Source organism: Phalacrocorax carbo, chromosome 1, assembly GCF_963921805.1.
Source record: "Phalacrocorax carbo chromosome 1, bPhaCar2.1, whole genome shotgun sequence".
Taxonomy (NCBI): domain Eukaryota; kingdom Metazoa; phylum Chordata; class Aves; order Suliformes; family Phalacrocoracidae; genus Phalacrocorax; species Phalacrocorax carbo.
The window spans coordinates 51419484-51440116 of record NC_087513.1 but is presented as its reverse complement, the minus strand read 5'-3'; the positions used below and the strand labels follow the sequence as shown (position 1 = coordinate 51440116).

Sequence of the window (20633 nt, the reverse complement as noted above, 5' to 3'; positions counted from 1 at the left end):
GGTTTAACAAGGCTAAGTGCCGGGTCCTGCACTTTGGTCACAACAACCCCATGCAATGGTACAGGCTTGGAGAAGAGTGGCTGGAAAGCTGCCTGGCAAAGAAAGACCTGGGTGTGTTGGTTGACAGCCGGCTGAACATGAGCCAGCAGCATGCCCAGATGGCCAAGAAGGCCAATAGCATTCTGGCCTGTATCAAGAATAGCGTGACCAGCAGGAGTAGGGAAGTGATTGTGTCCCTGTACTCAGCACTGGTGAGGCCACACCTTGAATGCTGTGTTCAGTTGTGGGCCCCTCACTGCAAGAAAGACATTCAGGTTCTGGAGTGCATCCAAAGGAGAACAATGAAGCTGGTGAAGGGTCTGGAGAGCAAGTCTTATGAGGAGCAGCTGAAGGAACCGGGGTTGTGTTAGCCTGGAGAAAGGAGGCTGAGGGTAGACCTTATTGTTCCCTACACCTACCTGAAAGGAGGTTGTGGTGAGGGGGGTGTTGATCTCTTCTCCCAAGTAACAAGTAGTAGGATGAGAGGAAACATCTTCAGCTGGCACCAGGGGAGGTTTAGATAGAATATTGGGAAAATATTCTTCACCAAAAGCATTGGAACAGGCTGCCCAGGGAAGTGGTTGAGTCACCATCTCTGGAGGTATTTAAAATATGTGTAGATGTGGCACTTATGGACAGTTGTGGACTTGGCAGTGTTAGGTTAATGGTTGGATTCCGTGATCTTAAGGGTCTTTTCCAAAATTATTCTATGATTCTATGAAAGCTGTATGTGGATAATGTGACAGACATTTGAAAAACAGATCAGGGCAAGATTTCTGCTAGCAAAAATGGCAGTATTTGCTCCTCCAGATTTCATTAGTAAGGGCCCTTATTCAAACTGTCCTTCTGCAAACACTGCAGAAGGCTTCCTGCCAGGGCTCCCTCTCCTTGTGGACTTTGCCCACAGGGAAGCCAGCCTGGCTGCACCAGAATTCTTGCAGTGGTCCGAGGCGGTGCAGGCAGCCTGGGCTTGCCAGCATTGCCGCTGGCGTTCCAGCAGTGCTGGCTCCACGCTGCCAGGTGGGGTGCCACACCACTGTGGGGGTGCGTGGGAAAGATTTGGTACTGCAGGCGAGGGGAAAAGAGGCGAGAACAAAGCACCCTGCAGGGGCAGAAGGGTTAGCCCTCTAAAACCCTGCTCAACACCCTGAGCTCCTTGCTCCTCTTCCTTTTACCTTTGCCCACACACAAATGAGAATGACTTCCTGGGATTCTAGAAGCTGCACGTGTATAGCAAAACTTTGCCTCTAGGGTAGTTTGCTTGTGCAATGTGAAAGCTTAATCTGAAAACAGAAACCACGACTAAGCAGGTATGGAGTTGCTTGCAAGACTCTTTTTTTATACCTGCAAAGCACTGTCAGCCTATTTCTGCTTTGAATTAATTGCTTTTCTAATCTTTTATTCTTTTATGACAGCTGAAATTGCCTGACTGGATGCCAACACAAATGAACTACTAAATGGTTCTTACATCTTATTTTATGGTCCATCTTCTGTTTTGAGATAAACTGGCTACTAAACAAAATCAGTTTCCATGTGTTTCTGATGACATATGTGGATTTTGAGAAAGGGAAGTGGGCATGGGAGGAAATTCTGAAATTGCAAAAGGAAAAATGTTGGGGCTGTTTTTTCTTCTTTCTGTAACACACACAGCAATAGACCAACTGATATTCCCTTCCTCTCCTCTCTGGGTTTATCTGGGCTTGTCTGAATGTGGCTCTAGTCCAGCTAGCTGGCTTATACAAAGCTCCAGGGTGTCACTGTGAACAATGCTCCATGTCCCATTCCCTCTTCTTCCTGTGCTTCTCACATTCCCATCTCAGGGTCACATCCAGATGGGACATCTGGGGCAGTGAGATGCTCCCAGGAGGCCCATGGGCTTTGCCACCAGCTGGTGAGCCAATGGAAAACACCTGTACCTCAAGCCTTGCACCCCTTCTGTGCCTGCAGCTCCCCGCAGCTCCTGGTGCACTGCTCCTGTGGCTATGTGCACACAGGCTGAAGACATGTTGTTTTGGGAACTGATTTCTAAGGTGAAAAGGTTAGGTTCTGCATTCAGCATTACATGTGCACGGCTTCCAGGAATGTTTTGTCAAGAGCAATCGCCCTTTGTTGCCAAATTTTGCTGTCAAATTGGATCTTGGCTCTTTTTTTTTGTGTATGTCTCATTTGAGTGCATGCTGCTGTGCTTGTCTGGTTGACATGTACCATGAAGTCACTCATGGTACAGAATAATTTGCTTTCAATGCTCAGGTGAGGGCATCAAATTAATCTTATCCGAACTGCCCGAGTGCACAAAGCCAGGGCCAGAGCAAGGCCCTCCAGGCCTCCCACACCAAACACCAGGCACACTCAGCCCGCACCCCTCGTAGCTGGGTGCCTTGGCCTCTTGTCTCGGGGTCCTAATACCTTACCCCTTCTACGTGTGATCGGCCATGGTGTGCTTTCCTGACTTGGAGAAAGAGAAATTTGGGTGATCGCTTTTATTGCTCGGTATCTGCTGACCTCCCACAGAAGGGAGGAGATCTCTTTCAGTATCCTTGTGCTGACATACTAATAAATAAACATATAAATAAATACAGCCTTTTGGCAGGAGGGGTAACAAAAAAGGGGTGAGTGCCTAAAAAAGCGTTTTGGACTATACTAAGTGCAGGCAGGGATGCTGGAGATTGACAGTTGTTTTGCAGTGTCCTGTTAGCTAGTGCAGCAGGCGGCAGTGACCTGCTGGCTGGAAGCACAGGCTCAGGCGGGATTGGGCACAGCCTTAAGGCTTCCCACTCTCCAAAGATCTTGCTTTGAGGATTAAAACGAGGGGCTGTATTACTGCACTCCAGAAGATGGCCTTCGGCTTTCCACCTTCCCTCTTCGGCCATGACCTCTCTCTCTTCCCATCCCTTCTACCTCACAGGTCTTGGTGAGGTTGGGGTTTTTTTCCCCTCTTGGTTTAAGAAAAGAAGTCAATTTTTTTGGAAGGCTTACTTAACTGCTCTGTTCAGCTGCTTGAGCCATTTAAACATGAAAATACTTTCCACACACATTCTTTCAGTTAAGCAGCTGAGCTGGTACCACCCTGCCACTTCCCGACGCCCCAAGCAGGTAGGTGGATGGGCCCTGCCGTGTTCTTATTCTCCGCTTTCTGTTTTAAAGCCGCGGTACTCTTCCAGCGCCTGTCTGGCAGCAGCTTTGATTTCACAAAGAATAACTTCGTCTGTCGGAAAAAAGGGTACATCGTGGATTGAGGAGGAAAAAGTATTTGTACCTCCCCGTCGGGGAATCGAACCCCGGTCTCCCGCGTGACAGGCGGGGATACTTACCACTATACTAACGAGGAACTGTACAAATACCGTTCCCCCGACAGCCGGCAGATGCTTCCGGCACGCTCGCGCCCCAACGCCGCCCCGCCCCTCGCCCCCGGCGGCCAATCAGGTTTCCCGGCGCGCCCCGCGCGGTGGGCGGGGCGCGGGCGATACCTTGGCCGCGGGCGCGCGGTGGAGGGCAGAAGCCGCGTGAGTCATGGCGGACGTGAGCTCCTTCGCCTCCCCAGCGTGCTGCCTCACGCGGCACCTCTACCTGCGCTGCCGCGCCGACTTCGGCGCGCAGGCGCTGCGGGGCACGGCGGCCCTCACCGCGCGCGCCGAGCGCGAGGCGCTGCGTTGCCTGGTAACGGCAGGGCGCGCGGGCGGGAGGGGTCGAGAGGGGTCTGTGTTTGTGTGTGCAGGCGCGATCCCCCGCGGCTGTGAGGGGCGGCCCACGCCGCCCACCCGGTTCTCCCTTCCCTTCTGCCGCCCGCGGTGCTCGAGCGCCTCGCCGCCCCTGGGCCGCCCAGCTGTCCCGCCTGCTGCGGTTTGGGCGAGGGAAGGGGAGAAACATGTCTTTTTCCCGTTAAAATGGCGAAGAGCGTGTTGCTGAAGAGATGGGAATAAACTACGGGTAGACTATTCTTGTGGCTTTTCAGCGTGTGTGTGCTTTGTTACGCCAGCTCCTTTCTCGGTTAGCTATGCGAATAAACGTATAAACCTCGTTAGCTTTGCTTTACATGCAAATTGGGGTTTGTGGGCTTTTTTTTCATTCTGGCTCCATAAAATCCTTTTGTGATTGGTGCTCACTTTTTTTAGAAAATCCATAGTGTTGAAAAGTAAAACTTCACTCGTGTAGCATTGCTTAACTCATCTTCTGTTGTATGAAAGTCTTGATTTATAGCAGCTATTTCCACCGTGGAAACCTTGGCAGGGTCTTTTCTATCGTTCTCATGTCATAGCAGCACTGTGAAGTTTTTTAGAGTTTACTTGGTAAACTCCTGTTTCAACTTCCATGGACAGAAGATGGCTTTCTTCCTCTCGTGCTTAAAATTTGTTGAGTGCTATGTCACTTATTTGTTATCTAATAAGTATGTGATATTTGCTTCATTACAGGTGTTGGATACAAAAGACCTACAGGTATTTAAAGTGACTGTAAATGGCCAGGATGCAAAATTTGCTTTTGGAGAAAAGCACAGTTTCAAGGGGACCCCCTTGGAAATCACGCTTCCCTTTGAACTGAGAAGGTACACACTCTTGCTTGTTCCTTTAGGTTGTTTCCAGAATGCACTGTATAAGCTGCTTGTCCGCCTGTAGGGTGGTTGGGTAAAGCTTGCAAAGGGACCTATACATTAGGGTGTTGCATTTATTTGGCGTTATCTTAAGATTTAAATTAATAGTTGGTCTTCATTAGGCTGCCAAAACTTTGGCAGCCTTTATACCCATCCCCAGGTCTTATATCGCGTACAAAATGACTTTCTAATGTAACTAGTGAAGTGATGGGTAATGTATCATGATTTTTCCAGTGATTCTCATCAATAATATTCATTCTGCTTCAACTACCTGAATTTTGTCATGTTGAGAATTGCCACGGTATGGCACATATGGAGTTACAGACCCTGTTTGCCTTTTTTTTTTATACAAGGGCTCATCCTGCATTTCTGTAAGAACTGCAGGTTGTCACTACAGTTAGACAAAACTTTTATTACTTGAAAGCATAGTTCTAGTGTATTGAGTACACTATGCCCAAGTTCCTAAAAACTGGCACCTGAGTTTTGGCAGCATGACAGAGAATGAACCTAACTATAATCTACCTCTTAAGTTGAATTAAATGAATTCAACTTAATGAACGAATTGAAAAGTTGCTGATAAATTACAATACTACTTTGACTGTTTGCTTTGTATGTTGTAACTCCATGGTGTCTCACGTGCCAAAGCTGAAAGTTATGATTGTATAAGGAGGCTCCCTTGTTTGAATAAAACTCTATACTATGTTGCTTCATATTGTTTTGTTTTCAAAACTAATTACTACCTTTACAAACCCAAATTTTTATTTGTTTGGTTTTTGTTTGTTCTCTGAATTAGTGAAACTTAGAAACACATAATGTGGAAGAGAAAGGAATGTTATACAATAGCTGTCCCTTCTGGGGAAACACCTATGACCTGAAATAAAACGGAACAAAGTACTTGAACATGCCACAGCAGAAACATAGGCCTGTTTGTTTTGTTTGCCTTTTAGCTCTTTTTTAATTGCAGTCTCCTATGTAAATATCAGTAAAACAGTGATAGGAAAGGATAGGAGTTAGACCTGAAAGTCTGACTGTTCAGTAAGCAATGTACTTATGGTGATACAAATTATTTTCTCTTTTCTCATCAAATATGTACTTTGGAATACTGGTTATAAACCAGATATGTATCCCCAGTCAGCTTATCTAGTGTCCAACTCCTCTGATTAGCTGAAGTTTTTTCTGATTTATGGTTGGAGTGTTAATTCCAGAGAGTTGCACGTATAACGTGGGACTTTCTGATAACAGCAGCAAGTACTTCTGTGTGTTTTTGGTGTCAGTGATGGTTATGATGTGTTTTTAAAGAATAAGAGTATAAATGTGTCAGGTTTGCGTGTGTTCTCTTGTTAGCAAGCTAGTACCTGTCTTGCACAGGTTAGTTTTTACTTTACATCAGTTCTGAAACCCTGAATAGAACTTGAACATCTTTTATTTTTCTTGCTAAGCCCACTGTTAATAGGGTTTTCCAGTAATTACTGCTTTCGGGGAGGGGTAATGGGGTGGGTGTGGTAGTGGTTCTACTTAAGGATGATACTTATAGAACATAACATCAGCTGTAAAATCTACTTCTTTTATTACAAAATAAACAAATCCTATGTTATTAATGTACGTATGTTCTCATCTAGGCTTTATACCCTTTTTGTTTGCTTACTGCAGTGGGGTTTTTACACTTACATGTACAATGTTAAATAGTTGTGACAAAACTGTATGTAGCTGGTCCAAATGGTTTAAAGAAGTTTGTCTTCTCCTTGAAGAGGGGAGAGGAAAAGTTTCTGGTCAGTAAAAACAGTAATAAAAGTGCCTTGGGGCATTAAAATTGAAATAAACCAGCTAATTTTTACTATCATAATTGAAAGGGAGAAGTTGTTTGATATGCTACTTGTTCTTATTTCTAATGCTTTTGAGACAGTGCCGCAGACCTATTTGCTAGAAGGCTTTGTAGAGGAAGTTAAGTAGTGATTGGGAGTTGTGTCAAAACAGTCTGACTATATTCTTTATTGCACAGGGGACAAGAAGCAATTGTCGAAATTGCTTTTGAAAGTTCTCCAAAGTCTTCAGCTCTCCAGTGGTTTACTCCGGAGCAAACTTCTGGGAAGAAATACCCATTTCTCTTCAGCCAGTGTCAGGTTGAGTGGATTAGTGGTTTTGGTTTTGTTTGGTTTTTGCTTGTTTTATTTTTTTAAAACTTGTTGTTTACATAGAACATGTAATTCCCCCTGGTTTCTTAAGAGTCAGAAAGGAAGGCTAGTAGTACAGTAGCCCATAATTTCTAATTGTGTTTATCAAAGGTCCCAAATAACACTTAGCAATGTCCTGACTTACTGAGATTTTGTTGTATGTTTACAATTGAATAAATCCAGAACTGCTTTACCCTCTCCAGTGTTCTCGTTGAAGAATGTGCAGTCCTTTGCAGTCAATATATGTGGCTATTGATCTGTCTTACCTACCATTATTTCATTTAGAAAACCCTTACTATGAAAACTACTATAAGCCATAAGTGATAGGAAGTATTGGTTTGTAGATAACAAATTGTCTGGAGGAGCTCTATAGATTTCCAATAAAATATATTAGTTTTATTTATATATAGTCCTCTGCATTAGAAAGATTGTTATGTTTTAGCTTGGTTTTTTTTCCCCTCACCCCACCCCTCTCCAGGCTACCCACTGCAGAGCCATCTTTCCATGCCAAGACACGCCTGCTGTGAAACTAACCTACTATGCGGAGGTACATAAATATAAGTCATGAGTGTCCAACTAAAGACAACTACTACAATGGGGACTTTTTTTTTTGTAGCTGCCAGCATATGGTCTAAAATAAAAACAGAGATAAGAGCCAAAAACTACTTATCTTCCCTGTGGCACTTCTCTAGCTTTACCTTTTCTTTATATTTATCTCTTATCCCTTTTCATTCATGTATCTTTAATTCCAGAAGAAAAAAAAGTGCTGTAGTAGGAAAGAAATATGTTCTTAAATCAGGAAAAGCTGACAGTAAGACAATGAAGAGTGCTGTAAAGTAAAAATACTTGAAATGACTCTCATATATGCCCTGAGTAATATATTCTGGTACATAGGGGATCTTTGCAATCCTAACATAAATAGTCCGGTTGTTTTAGGGAAGCAAAAAGCAAGACGTACAATGTGACATTACAATTCAGTAGTGTGAAGAACATGAACCTTTTAACTTCTGTCAGAGGTAATCCATCTGGTTAATTAAATATTGCCAGCTTTTAAGACAATTTTCTATGTGCCTTATATTCTACCTCATAGAGAGGACTTAAAACCAGAACAAATCTGGGCTAGTCTTTTTGCTGTTGCTTCTTCTAGTATGTTGTATAATCCTGTATGCCAATTGAGTTCCTCACAGTCGGGTAACCTTTCAGATATCCGTTCCGAAAGAGTTGGTGGCTCTTATGAGTGCTAATCGTGATGGGGAGATGCCTGACCCAGAGGACAGCAGTCGGAAGATATACCGTTTCAGTCAGAATGTAAGTGCTCCAGGCTAGTAAACAGATGCCTAAGGCCTTATTCCTAACTCTTGCAGTTCAGTCACTTCAGATGTGGTTTTGATGTTGTCAGCAAACTTATGTAACTTACAATGGGTCTTTGCCACTATAGAAATAGGAGGTATTATGAATCTCCAACTCTGAAAAGTCAACCAGTAGGTGCTGGTGATGTTTACCGGTCATTTTGGCATTCCCAGAAAAGCTAAATTTGAGTTTTGAAAAAGTTTAGTGTACTCAAAGCTAGCACTGTCAAAACCCTTTCTGTCTGCACTGATTCTGGGGAAATAATGCTTGGAATTGAATAACATGGGAATGACTTTTGGAAAACAGATCCTGCAAATTTTAAGCGTACCAAGATGTTAGCAGTGAAGCTGAGTGTTGGAACCAATTTTTAACTTAAGTTATGCAAATTCTGACAACACAGGTTTTTTGGTTTTTTAAAGATGAAAACTTTTATGGAAGGTATCTCCAGCTAATTAAAGATTCCATTCTTAGGGTGAAGTTTTATGAAGTGGTGCAGCTAGTTTAATGATTCCCCTGCTTCTAAAGTGGCAGTCTCAATTTACTCTTCTGGCTTTTTTTGTTCTCATAGCTTATTGGGTCACAGTTCTGATGTTTATGGGATCTCTTGGTGAGCCTAGTTAATTTTGCTGAACAAGCAGATAAAGTTAACACAAGTTTAAAAAAGAAATTGTTTTAGTAAGCTGACCTGGGCTGCTGAGGGACTGAGTCACTGCAAGGAGGGGTGGAATTGTGTGACTGGAGGAGAGGAGGGGAACCTACTCTGAAGTGCAGCAGCTGTTGGGCTGATTTGGCTGCTATGTGAAATCTGAGAGAGGCAAGAGGGGAGCAAGAGAAAGAAAATTGTTACTTTATCTGTAAGCTCTTCAATATAGTGTTCTGCCACCTCTGTGGAGCCAAAAACATTCGCCATTCTTGGTCTGGTGCGCAAGGCTTTGATGTTTTATGTTATTCAGAGCTGTACATTATCTAGAAATACCCTGTAAAGTTTGGTGGACCTGTACAAGGAATAACATTTAGTCCAATTGAAATAAACTACACTTTCTAATATAGAAAACCATTAGATTAATTTGTTAGAAAAGGCATGCCTTTTGTTAAACAAAAAAGCCAAACACAATCACAAAATATATACATTAAAAAGGCAAATGCATTAAGGAAGACATTCGCATCATCTAACATACAAAACCATGAGACCGATTTGTTAGGAAAGGCATGTGTTTCCTTAGACGGAAAGGGGAGACGCATCAAACTCTTTGATATGTACGCGTACTGAGCTTACCTAAAACTACTTCTTTTGCTCCTGCATGGCCAGGCTGGTAAGAAGCGTGGTAGAGAGCAGCCTCTGTAAAAAGGAATTTATAGCCTAACAGCCATTGAGATCTGAAGTAATTTCAGAGCTTCAGATTAGCAAATTGGGCATCAAAATGCAGGGTTATATTGGCAGTCTTTTAATAACTTGTCCATAAAACAAGTCAATGGACTTAAATCTTCTCAAGAATATATTCTGTGGGTTAATACGTAAAATTAAAGCACGCATGATGTAGGCATTTTAGTAAATTATATTGAAATGGTTTGGGGATAATGGTAGAATAAAATTTTCTGAAATGTTGTCTCCAGGTAATTACGATTTCAAGTCTGTCTTATTTAATATTGTTTAGTCAAATAAAATCAAACTTCTACAGGGATGTCTGTATTGACCCCTTTTGTTTCAAAAGCACCAGGAGAAAGCTTTTCTCTATAAAGATACTGTAGCTTTGGAATGTCTTTCATTAAAATAACAAATATTGAGAATTTATTTTAATTCAAAACATAGAAATCAGATACATATATTTTGATTTTGCTGAATCTTTTGGTCCATAAATATTCTGTTTACTTGAATTCTTCAAAGCTCTTCCTGCATCTTCCTGTATGACACAACTGCCCTTTCTCTGAGCAGTATCTCTTAACTTCTCCTTCCATAAAACTTGATGGAACTGGGATTAATATGGAAAACTGACTTTCTTTTGAACAGTAACCAAACCAGTGGCATTTTTGTATGCTCTTATATATGCAAATTTTTTTCAAGCAGAGATGATACTTATAATTTTGTGGCCTTTGCATGAAACATCTGTGAAACAAGTACTTCGTGTAGATAAAGAAATACCATTTGGGGAGAAAGAAAACAATGGCTTTATTATAACATAAGGCAGGAAACTATGGAGGAAATGGGCAGACTTCTTTATTTACATACCTTTGTTTTTCTTTGCATCAGTGGTGTTGATAGCTCATGTTACAAATAAGATTTTTTTCTCATGTTCTCTGCTAGGTTCCCATACCTTGCTACTTGATTGCTTTAGTGGTTGGAGCTTTAGAAAGCAGGTGAGTGAATCTACACAAAGTATAAATATTAATAGTAAATCTTCAGAGTTATATTTTTGTTTCTTTGTCTTGTTTCTAGTTTTAAAAGGTCTTAGAGGTTCGATGAACCTGTTAATTTGTATCAAACTGCATGTATCTTGATTCACTCTTGCATAATTTTTTCTATAGAATAAGCTTTGCTATAAGTTAAAGAAATACCATGAAGAGTTTGGAATTGATTGGAACCACTAAGGGCTTTTTCTAGCTCAGGAAATAGTATATTTTTCCACAGGTAACCAATAAGCCTTGTCATGTACCAAAGGCAGAAAATTATAGCTTCAGCCTCATTGCTCATCTGCACAAGGATGTGTTAATCCAGCCCATAAGAGTGCTTTTATATTAGGGCTTTACATTTTAAAATCTGTAAATGTGCTTCCTATATATTTATCCCAAACGGTGGATGTATGTGGTTTGTCTTGTTTTCTAAAGCTTTACTTTAGCAGTGAAGGGGAAAAAGAGACAAAGACTCTCTAATGAGTTTCTTCAGTGACATGGGTTACTCATGAGCACAGTGAAACATATGCTCTCTGTATTAGTTTCCCACAGAATTATTTCTAGTTTACAGTGTTATTGTGGCATTTTTACTTTCAACAGAAAGATTGGCCCAAGGACACTGGTGTGGGCTGAAAAGGAGCTGGTGGATAAATCAGCCTTTGAATTTGCTGAGGTGGGTAATTAACAAAAAAATGTTTTGTAAGCAACTGCTTCACATGGTGTTGGGAAAGGAACAGACTGTAGTTCAGTGTTTTGTTCATCTGTAGCTCTCCTTTCTCTGCTTCCCACCCCCAAAAATGCTGCTGTTGTATCGCAACACAAAAGAACTACTAAAAATAAATATTGATAGTCTTGTACTCATTTTGCATGTGGGGCATGCCAAGGTGAAAGAAAGAAGTATGGGATAAATGGTTTATTTCTTGTTCAGTGTTTGCCGTCAGGAGTCACATCAGAAACTAATGTGAATTCTTATTTCAGACTGAAGCTATGCTGAAAATAGCGGAAGATTTAGCGGGACCCTATGTATGGGGACAGTATGATCTGTTAGTCTTACCACCTTCTTTTCCTTATGGTGGCATGGAGAATCCTTGTCTTACTTTTGTAACGCCAACACTATTGGTAAGTGTAACACTGATAAAAGTCAGCTTTCCCTTAGGGCTTGCTTATCCATCATGTGGTGGATATTAATCCATAAATGGGATTAATCTTCCCCCTAGAAACAACTGTAAATGTTCCTGCCTCCTTTGGAGTTAGGGAGCATACATAAAGCTGCATTGAGTGGTATATTTTGAGTCTTACTTGAACTGACAACTGCCTTGTCTTTTTTTCTTTTTTTTTAGGCAGGTGATCGATCTCTATCAAGTGTAAGTACAAAAGAGAACACAACTTGAAGTTGTATCTTAACTTCCGCTGTAGTAGATACCTGAAAACTTGGTCTTTTTTTATTATTGGGGGAATTAAAAGTTAAGGCAGTAACTCAAGAAGTCTTACCAAGTGAGTTTTAGTGCTACGTAAACTCCAGAAAACTGGAGACATATCTATTTTATATAAGGAACAGATGAAAATAACATGGGTGCCTGTATGCGTAGGGGGCTGACTGAAGTTAGCTGCTCAGTAGCTCTTTTCCTGTCCTGTGTAAAGATATGTTTAAAAACCACAACTGAATTGATCTCATTGAAATTGTTTGTAGGGAACTTCTTCCTCTACATGTCTGCATATGCCCTAGAACTCACTTTGTGTGCAGTTTTATCACGTTGTGTGCTGTTTTATCTCATATGTCTCTCTACTAGACTGATATACTGCTAAAAAAAAATTGTCATATCCCAAGAATACTGAAATATTTGACATGGATACTTTTTAATGTATCATATGTCATTATCCTTCTAGGGGTGACTGTTTTCTTCCTGTTTGGTACTCTAGAACATCCCAGCACTGCAGAAGTTGCTTAGGTGGGAAAGTAGTACTAGTCTGTCACTTGGCATGGATCCAGTATTCTGGAATGTGATTTCATAAACCAGTACTTGCACTGTGCTTCCAGAGGAATTATTTTTGTTGATCAGTGTGGCTCTGACTTGCAGGCTGGACATTCAAAATTATTTCTGGAGAAGGTTCGGTAGGGTAGTGTTAGTCCTCTAAATAAAATTTATATGGCTAAGTTTACAGAACTGTGAATGCTAATGGCTTTGGGAATGTAGTACAGTAAATGAAATCCCATCAGGATTTTTTCCTTTCTGGGATTTGATGTTTGTTTTCCAGAGGAGTCTATGATATGGAGATATGTCATTGTTTTCTGTGTTTCAGGTGATTGCTCATGAAATATCTCACAGCTGGACAGGAAACTTAGTAACAAACAAAACATGGGAGCATTTTTGGTAGGTGTGACGTTTAATGCCACGCAAATCATATTTTAGAATTAATCTGTAAAGAGACCACCTTAATTCATTTTGCCCTCCTACCAGTGCTGACTTTATCAATGTATTTCCAGGCTGAATGAGGGACATACTGTATACCTGGAACGCAGGATTATTGGTCGGCTGTTTGGTGAGCAGTTCAGGCAGTTCAAAGCCCTAGGAGGTTGGAGGGAACTGCAGAATACGGTAAATATTTTTAAAGTTATGATAACTTTGTGTTTAAGCATATATCTAAATAAAATAAAGCTGATTTAATGTTTCCCACAAATAAGACTTATCTAGTCAGCTTTCCTAACACTTTCTTAATAGAGGGTGAACAACTTCAATTCCAAGGTACACGATCTCTTCAAAAGGTAATAGCTTAATATACTCAGGTTAGATGAAGCTTTTTGAACTGGTTTAATCTGTTTTGTAAGGATGAGCATTTTTAGACACTCTTGTTCTGGGTAAATTGCAGTATTATCTGTTAGCATATTCATGAGCAGCTGAAAGCTTGTCAAAATTATGTGCAAGCACAGCCATCACAATTTTCAGTGCCTAATGCAAGTAGCCAATTTCTTTTTTTCCTGTGTACTGTGTTACAATTGAGACTATTCCTAATCTGTTACTGTCTAGGAGGGTGTAGAGTAGGCTTATCAACATAAACTAATCACATAGTATACTTCAGTGAAATTTGTTTCAAGTAAGGTCAATTCAGTGCTCCAATGAACATTAATTAATCACAGGTTCAGGATGCCAGGCGGGAACTGTCACTGCACAGCCAACTTAAGAATTCTTAGGGTTTTTAGAATGAGGATCCAAAATGCGCACTCACCTAAGAAGATGAGGGCTCTCAACCTCGAGGAGTTACCTTGAGCAGCATCCTGACCCAAGGCGGGAGTCCCCGACTGCAGACCCGCTTCCCCTAGCAGGACCAGCTCTACGGCCCCCCCCCCTCCTCCCGGCAGGGCTCCATTTATACCCTGGCTGAATCTGATCTGTGGTCATAGCTGGTCGCAGCTGGTTCCTATTGGAGCCCGAGGGCTCCATCTGCCGGTGCAGCAAGGGCATGAAAAGCAGCAGTGGCTGCTCTGCTTAAGCAGTCGGAAAGCCCCAGTTGCTATGAGGGCAGGTTGCACCTGCCACAGAGGGTTGCTTAGTTTTGTGTTTAGGTAGCATAGTTAAACTTTATTTCTTATATTTCCAGCCTGTGATTACTTCTAGCCCTCTTGTTCAGTTTGGTGATGCAGTTTATTTGGTTTACTACGAATATTTCATGTTGCATTTTATTCTTTATATCACCCTTTTAAATGAAGTAGTTTAAATAGTTTGTTAATAAAGGGATAAATATAGATAGTTCATTAGGTGCTCGTGATTATGACAGACATGACAGTAATTAACTGCTTTGAGACAGCTGGAGCACAGTGTGGTTGATCCCCACATTTTTTTGTTTGATCCACAATCAGACACTGATAAAACAAATTTTAAAAAGTTCAGTAAACTGTTTTGTACATATGATTCAGAACTTCATGAAAAAGAACACTTTGAAATGAGGCCACCTTAGTTTTGGGTGGGTTATACCTTTATAAATAGGAATAGTAGTGCTTGACTTCCTAGATGAATAGACTTTCTTGCATATCTGTCACAGATAAATACTCTTGGAGATAACAATCCTGTAACTAACCTTATCCCTAATCTGCATGAAGTGGATCCTGATGTTGCCTACTCATCTGTTCCATATGAGAAAGGCTTTGCTTTGCTTTTTTACCTCGAACAACTTCTTGGAGGACCAGGTAAGTGCTAGTCAGACTTTACATATTATTGTTTCCCATTTAATTTCAGATACTAAACCTGTTCGTTGTTTTAACTGTTAGATGTCTTCATTGGCTTCTTGAAGGCTTACATTCAGCAGTTTGCTTATAAGAGCATAATAACGGAGGACTGGAAGAACTTCTTGTACTCCTACTTCAAGGATAAGGTTGGGTAGTATTTAAAACTAATTGCTTGGAACCTTTAAATTGTGTGAAACTACGGTTTAGCTCAGGACCAGTTCTTTAAGGATCAGTTTTTTGTCTTTTTCTTTGTATCAAGATTTTAATATGATGTAGTCTGGCATCTTACAAAGATGGGTTTGCATTATGATGCTTTTTTTCTTCTAGAAGGGGAATATTTTGGTTTTAAGTAATCTGTGTAGGATTCTCCAGGGTAGTTGGAGGGATCTTAAAGAAACAAAACAACCCCGATTGAAACTAGTTTTCGTATTGTATTCTTTTCTCTAAAAACAACATCTAAAATTGAATACAAATTTGCATTGCTTTGTAGGTAGATGTTCTTGATAAAGTGGATTGGAACTCATGGTTTAATGCTCCAGGAATGCCACCAGTGAAGCCTACGTAAGCTGCATTCTTTTGTAGTTCATCTTTTCCTTCTCCAGAAAGCACCTGGTTTTTCCAAACAGTCATAAACAAGTTTGTAAACAGGGTGAAAGTCTTCCCACAAATGTCCTAGTACTATGTGGAAGTTGATATATGTGTATATAAGAGGAAAAATGTTGCTAATAGAACTTTCAAGATTTTATTCTAGTGGAAACTCATTTTGCTCTGAAAGTTGCCAGGAGAGATTCTTTTTTCTGACAGTTTGTTACAACAATATTTTCTTTCCAACTGTAAGCTATAACACATGCATGAGCATATATATGCTCAGAAGTATTGATCATTTTCAGAGTGTATGGGATCAAGGGATAGTGCCATCTATGCACAAAGTGCTTCTAACAAAAACCAAAATGTATTCCATTATAATAGACCTCTTGTAAATTGTGTTGCAGTATTGCATTGGAGCCTACAATGAACAAATTTGGAGCCATTTGAAAATAATTTCTAAGCATTCTCATGAAAATATTACAAGAGCTTTTTGTGTTTCCAAAGTGTGATCCTTTGTTTTTAATATTTGACAGGTATGATATGACACTAACAAATGCTTGTGTTGCCTTGAGCCAAAGATGGATCAAAGTGAGTGGTTAAAGAGCACTGATGTGTCTGTGTATTGAAAAGCTAGTTGTCTGAGAGTGAGCTGTCCTCTTCTAAAACCTATTGTTTGCTGAGAGAAAACATATTTATGGTGATGGTATGGCTGCCAGGAATTTTGCATTTCGTAGACTAGCCTTTCATCATAGAGTCTGTGGATTTGCTGTGACTTCTGTACATGAAGTGCTGAGCATACTTTAACGAGGCGCACAGCCAGCTTTTTGCTGTATGTATGTAGTAACCAAACTGAGAATATTCTTTTTGAAACCCTGACATTATGGCTTGATTTAAAAACAAATGGCAAGGTATCTCTACTGATTATATTGTATTAGCAATAATTCCCCTACATTATACTGGAGCTAGTATGTGTTTCTCATCAAAAACTGAAATACATAAATCATAATCAGTAACTAATAACATAAAATTTTCTTAAAATTTTAACCATGACTCATACAACTCACAGAATTCAGCATACCTTCTGTTTGTTAGCTCTGTGGCTTTTCACAATATGTATACTATCTTTAACTTTCTTAAGAGAGAAGATATCTTCCTTATATCCAGTCTAAATCTATTACAGTGAGGGTGGTGAAGCCCTGGAACAGGTTGCCCAGAGAGGTGGTAGATGCCCCACCCCTAGAAACATTCAAGGTCAGGTTGGACAGGGCTCTGAGCAACCTGATCTAGTGGAAGATGTCCCTGCTCACTGCAGGGGGATTGGACTAGCTGATCTCTAAATGTCCCTTCGAACCAAACTATTCTATGATTCTTCTTCCCAATATTACTTTTTCTAGAAGAAGTGAAAAATCAAATACTTATCTGCACTGTTTTTCTGTTAAAGTTAAAAAGATCAGTGGAGAGAAAACAATTGAAAATTGAAGTGAAGAATACCAAACATGAGACAGTTGCTTAAGTCCCTCCCTTTTCCCTCATGTAACATCCTGCACAAATACAAATTAGTATCTCTCATATGTGGAATGGCTCAATAGTAAATGTAGGTGTCCAAACATCGTACTTTGAAATACCTATTTAAAACTTCAGTAACCATTCTCTTTTAGGCAAAAGAGACCGATTTGAACTCATTCAGCTCAGCAGACCTGAAGGAAATGTCATCTCATCAGTTGATTGAGTTCTTAGCACTGTTGCTTGCGGAGGTAAATGCGTGCCTGGGGTAACTTGACTCTAGTATCACAAAAGCAGACACAGAAGCCCAAGTGTGCTTTGGAATTCAGTTGCCCATTTTCTTTTAAGTTTTGCTAAAATAACCCACTCTTACCATACATAGTTACTAAAACCTTCAGCTGTGACTCCTTGATTGTGTCTGGCTCTTCAGCTAATGAGCAACATACGGAGTATTTTAGATTGAAAGGTGAAAACGAAACTATAAGGCACTTGAGTTTGTCTGTACTTGATGCTAGAGCGAATAAGCTGTAAATAAAACAGAATGGAAGTACTTCAAGTTTTGAATGTTTCGGTAGTACTGGATGTGGGAATTTTGCTAACACTTATTCCTTGTCCCTTCCCTAATACTATGAGAAGGTGAAAGAAACAAATACAAATATTAGTCATGGTAAGCTTTTTAATTCCTTTGTAGCATCAATCTTCTTATAATGAACGTGTTTATTTTTGGAGTATGTGGCTTGAAGGGTGCCTCTGCCTTACTCTGACTATGCAGTTTCCTTTTTCAGGCTCCTCTGCCATTGTCACATGTCAAACGAATGCAGCAAGTGTATGACTTCAATGCTATAAATAATTCTGAAATAAGATTCAGGTTGGTTCTAGTATGGATGTTTTTCTAACCTTAAATGCTTTTATAAAACTGTCGTGCTGCTTAAGCATGTAGGTTGTCTTCAACTGTTGCAGGGTTGGGGGATGTTGGTGGTGGTGTGCATTTTTTCTGTAAGCACACGTGCAGGTGTGCTTAGCCAGAGTGGTGTTCTGTTCCTTATGAGTCTGGGAAGTACAGTCTAGTATTAAAACTGGAAGTGATTGGTTTATTAGCTGTGCTTTATTTTCATCTGTCATGCTAGCAAAGGAACCTGCTGACCTGGTAACTTTTATTTTGGGGGTGGTGTCAGATAATACAATAGTGAGCCTCTCTGTGACTCAAACATGCCTGAAAAACCTTTCAGGTAATTTAGGCAGGAGCAGGTCTTCTGGACTTACTTAATCAGTTCTTCTGCTGATGTGCCAGTGGTTTGGTGTTTGTTTTTTTTTAATAAACACAACTTGGAAATGTTTTTGTCACATTTCAATGCTATCACAAAGGTTTGTGCATCCTAATTTCTTCTATTTTGTACTTACACATTGTGTTTACACACATGACTTGTTAAAGGTATTGTTGAGGATGTAAGTAATCTTCACAAGTAGCTTTAAGTATTGCATATGTTGCTACTGTTTGTATTTGGATGCTCTTGCAATAGTGGCGGTTATTCCATCTTAGAAACTATACTGTATGTTACTTCTTGTAACAATCAATTTCTTCTAATTTTTAAAACAAAACAAGCACATGCCAGTTGCTGGTGATGTTTTGGGGGGTTTTTTGGGTTTGGTTATTTTTTTTTTTAATCACTTGGTCAAATGTGACAAGTGCTATATAATTCAGCTCTAATTCTAAGTGATGCAACTGGACACTACAGTAATATAAAAGAAATATGTAGCTGCAGAAAATAATCAGACCATTTTGGAGAAACTCTGAAAAAATGGCTTCCTATTTTATAGAGAAGTCCACTTGCATAATGTGCTAGTCAGACAGTAAATATTTTGTGTTGACCTTAGCTAGAATCTCATTCCCCTGATAGCATAGCACTGCTCAGAGTGTTTATGGGAACAGAATCATAAACTAACTAACCACTTCAAATTAAAATAAAAGTGTAAATTTTCTTTCCCTCCCAGATGGCTGCGCCTCTGCATCCAGTCCAAGTGGGAAGAAGCTATTCCTCTGGCTCTAAAAATGGCAGCAGACCAGGGCAGGATGAAGTTTACTCGACCCTTGTTCAGGTAAAAGTAATCTCCAAATTGTAGGAGCTCATGCTGTTGGCATTTTTAGTATAATGGAATGTATAATAGTTGACATTGTGCGTGTATTTATGTTGTGCTTTGAAGTGATATAATACAGAATTATCTTCAGGGTAGCTTTCTACTTGCTGACTATTTTTAATAGAAGAAATCTTACTCTCCCAGTATGCACCTTAATATGAGGCTTTCAGGGGAAAAGTAAAACATCAAGAAAATCCCCATTGTACTATTTTCATAGATTTTTGTAATGGAGCTTCCCCTCCCTCCCCCGCTTTTTCTTTTGCAGGGATCTTTACAGTTTTGACAAGTCTCGAGATCTGGCTGTCAAGACATTTCTGGAGCATAGAGCCTCGATGCACCCAGTCACTTCAATGCTTGTGGGCAAAGACTTGAAACTGGATCAGTGACAAATCTACTGATTTCTTTGAAATTTTCTTCTTGCTGAAAGAAGAGACTGATTCCACAAACCGCTGATACGCGTGCTTGACTGCCATAAAATGCTCTGCTGCTTTGGTACTAATTTAGCTTAAAATTAATTTTCCAAAGCAAGTTCAGTACATTCTGTTTTGCACCTTCAAGTAAACCAGCAAAACTGCTAAATCGCTGGAATCGGGGGAATGGTTTTGTTACAAGCAATTTTTAGAACATGCAGAAAAGCTGTTCTGAGGTGTAGTCATCGGTCAGTCATGGAATGTAAAAACATGGAAAATTAATTGCTGGATGGTATGGCTCTTTGTGCACAGCTTTCTTTTTCATAGCAATCTGGTTGAAACTTTATCTGAAGACTAAAAAATAAATCTTTTCATTGTCTACTTGTCTGTGTATTGATCTGTATGAAAAGTTTTGAACTAAGTTTCATTTACTCTTCTTTGTTGTGGGAGAAATTTTTATTATGGGTCCAAGAGGACTATGAAGACCTGACCGGATCACAGCATTCTCCTGTTAGAGCAGAATTTCCACCTAGCCCTATTTGTCATGGTTTTGTTACGTTAGTCAACTCTTGAAGTTAATCGCAATGTGGTGGTTTTACTTAGTTAATTCCTTTTGGGTCCTATGCTGTGCACTCATAGTTGTCTGAAATACTTCCTTCTTGTCTTTTTTTTTTAAGCAAACCTGAGGTTTTGATGAAATTTCAGACTTAATATCTTGCTATGCTTTCAGTAACTTACTAATTTCAACCCCCTGTATTTTCAAAACTTCTGATTACTGCAAGGGGGACTAAAGCCCAAGTCTTCCTTTCCCCCTTTTTAATTTTGTAGTATTTCCCTTTTTTAACCAGTTCTGGGCACTACCACTTTATGCTAGTAAAACAGCTTCGAAATAAGGTAAAAAAACAATCGGAGGGCCGTGTTTCCTTTAATTGCTACAGCACTTCGGTTCAAGTTGGTGTTTCAGGTGAAACTGCTGTGAGCACTGCCATCTACGGGTGGCTTTTTGAAGTGAGTTCGAGGAGAACGGGAAATGAGCAGTTAGCACGAATTAAATCTTGTCACAGAGGTATCCCCGTATGGCAGAGTAACGAGGGGGGGGAAGTGCAGTTTCAGAGGAGGAAGGTACCCAATATAGGTAATGGCAAAAGGTTTGGATTTTTAAAATAGCACATAGAGTGGGAGTGGAGAGCCTGTCAGTCAATTTATTTCTGATCTGAGTTTTGATCAGCATAAGCTTTCAT

At 40.2% G+C, this 20633-nt stretch overlaps 1 protein-coding gene and 1 non-coding gene across 2 annotated transcripts; one reads left to right on the top strand and one right to left on the bottom strand.

The window, feature by feature from the left end:
- Window positions 1-3295: 3295 nt before the first annotated feature.
- Window positions 3296-3367, bottom strand: TRNAD-GUC (transfer RNA aspartic acid (anticodon GUC)). Its single transcript has one exon. It is a non-coding gene; the product is annotated as a tRNA-Asp (tRNA).
- A 128-nt stretch (window positions 3368-3495) lies between these two features.
- Window positions 3496-19773, top strand: LTA4H (leukotriene A4 hydrolase). The gene is made up of 19 exons (XM_064451258.1): window positions 3496-3696; window positions 4449-4579; window positions 6624-6744; window positions 7274-7342; window positions 7999-8103; window positions 10448-10500; window positions 11134-11206; window positions 11512-11652; window positions 11874-11897; window positions 12835-12905; window positions 13019-13130; window positions 14572-14716; window positions 14798-14901; window positions 15246-15316; window positions 15877-15931; window positions 17002-17097; window positions 17632-17714; window positions 18839-18943; window positions 19248-19773. Exons 1-19 carry the CDS (start codon window positions 3550-3552, stop codon window positions 19366-19368), a joined length of 1827 nt encoding a protein of 608 aa, XP_064307328.1. The 5' UTR covers window positions 3496-3549; the 3' UTR covers window positions 19369-19773.
- Window positions 19774-20633: the final 860 nt, after the last annotated feature.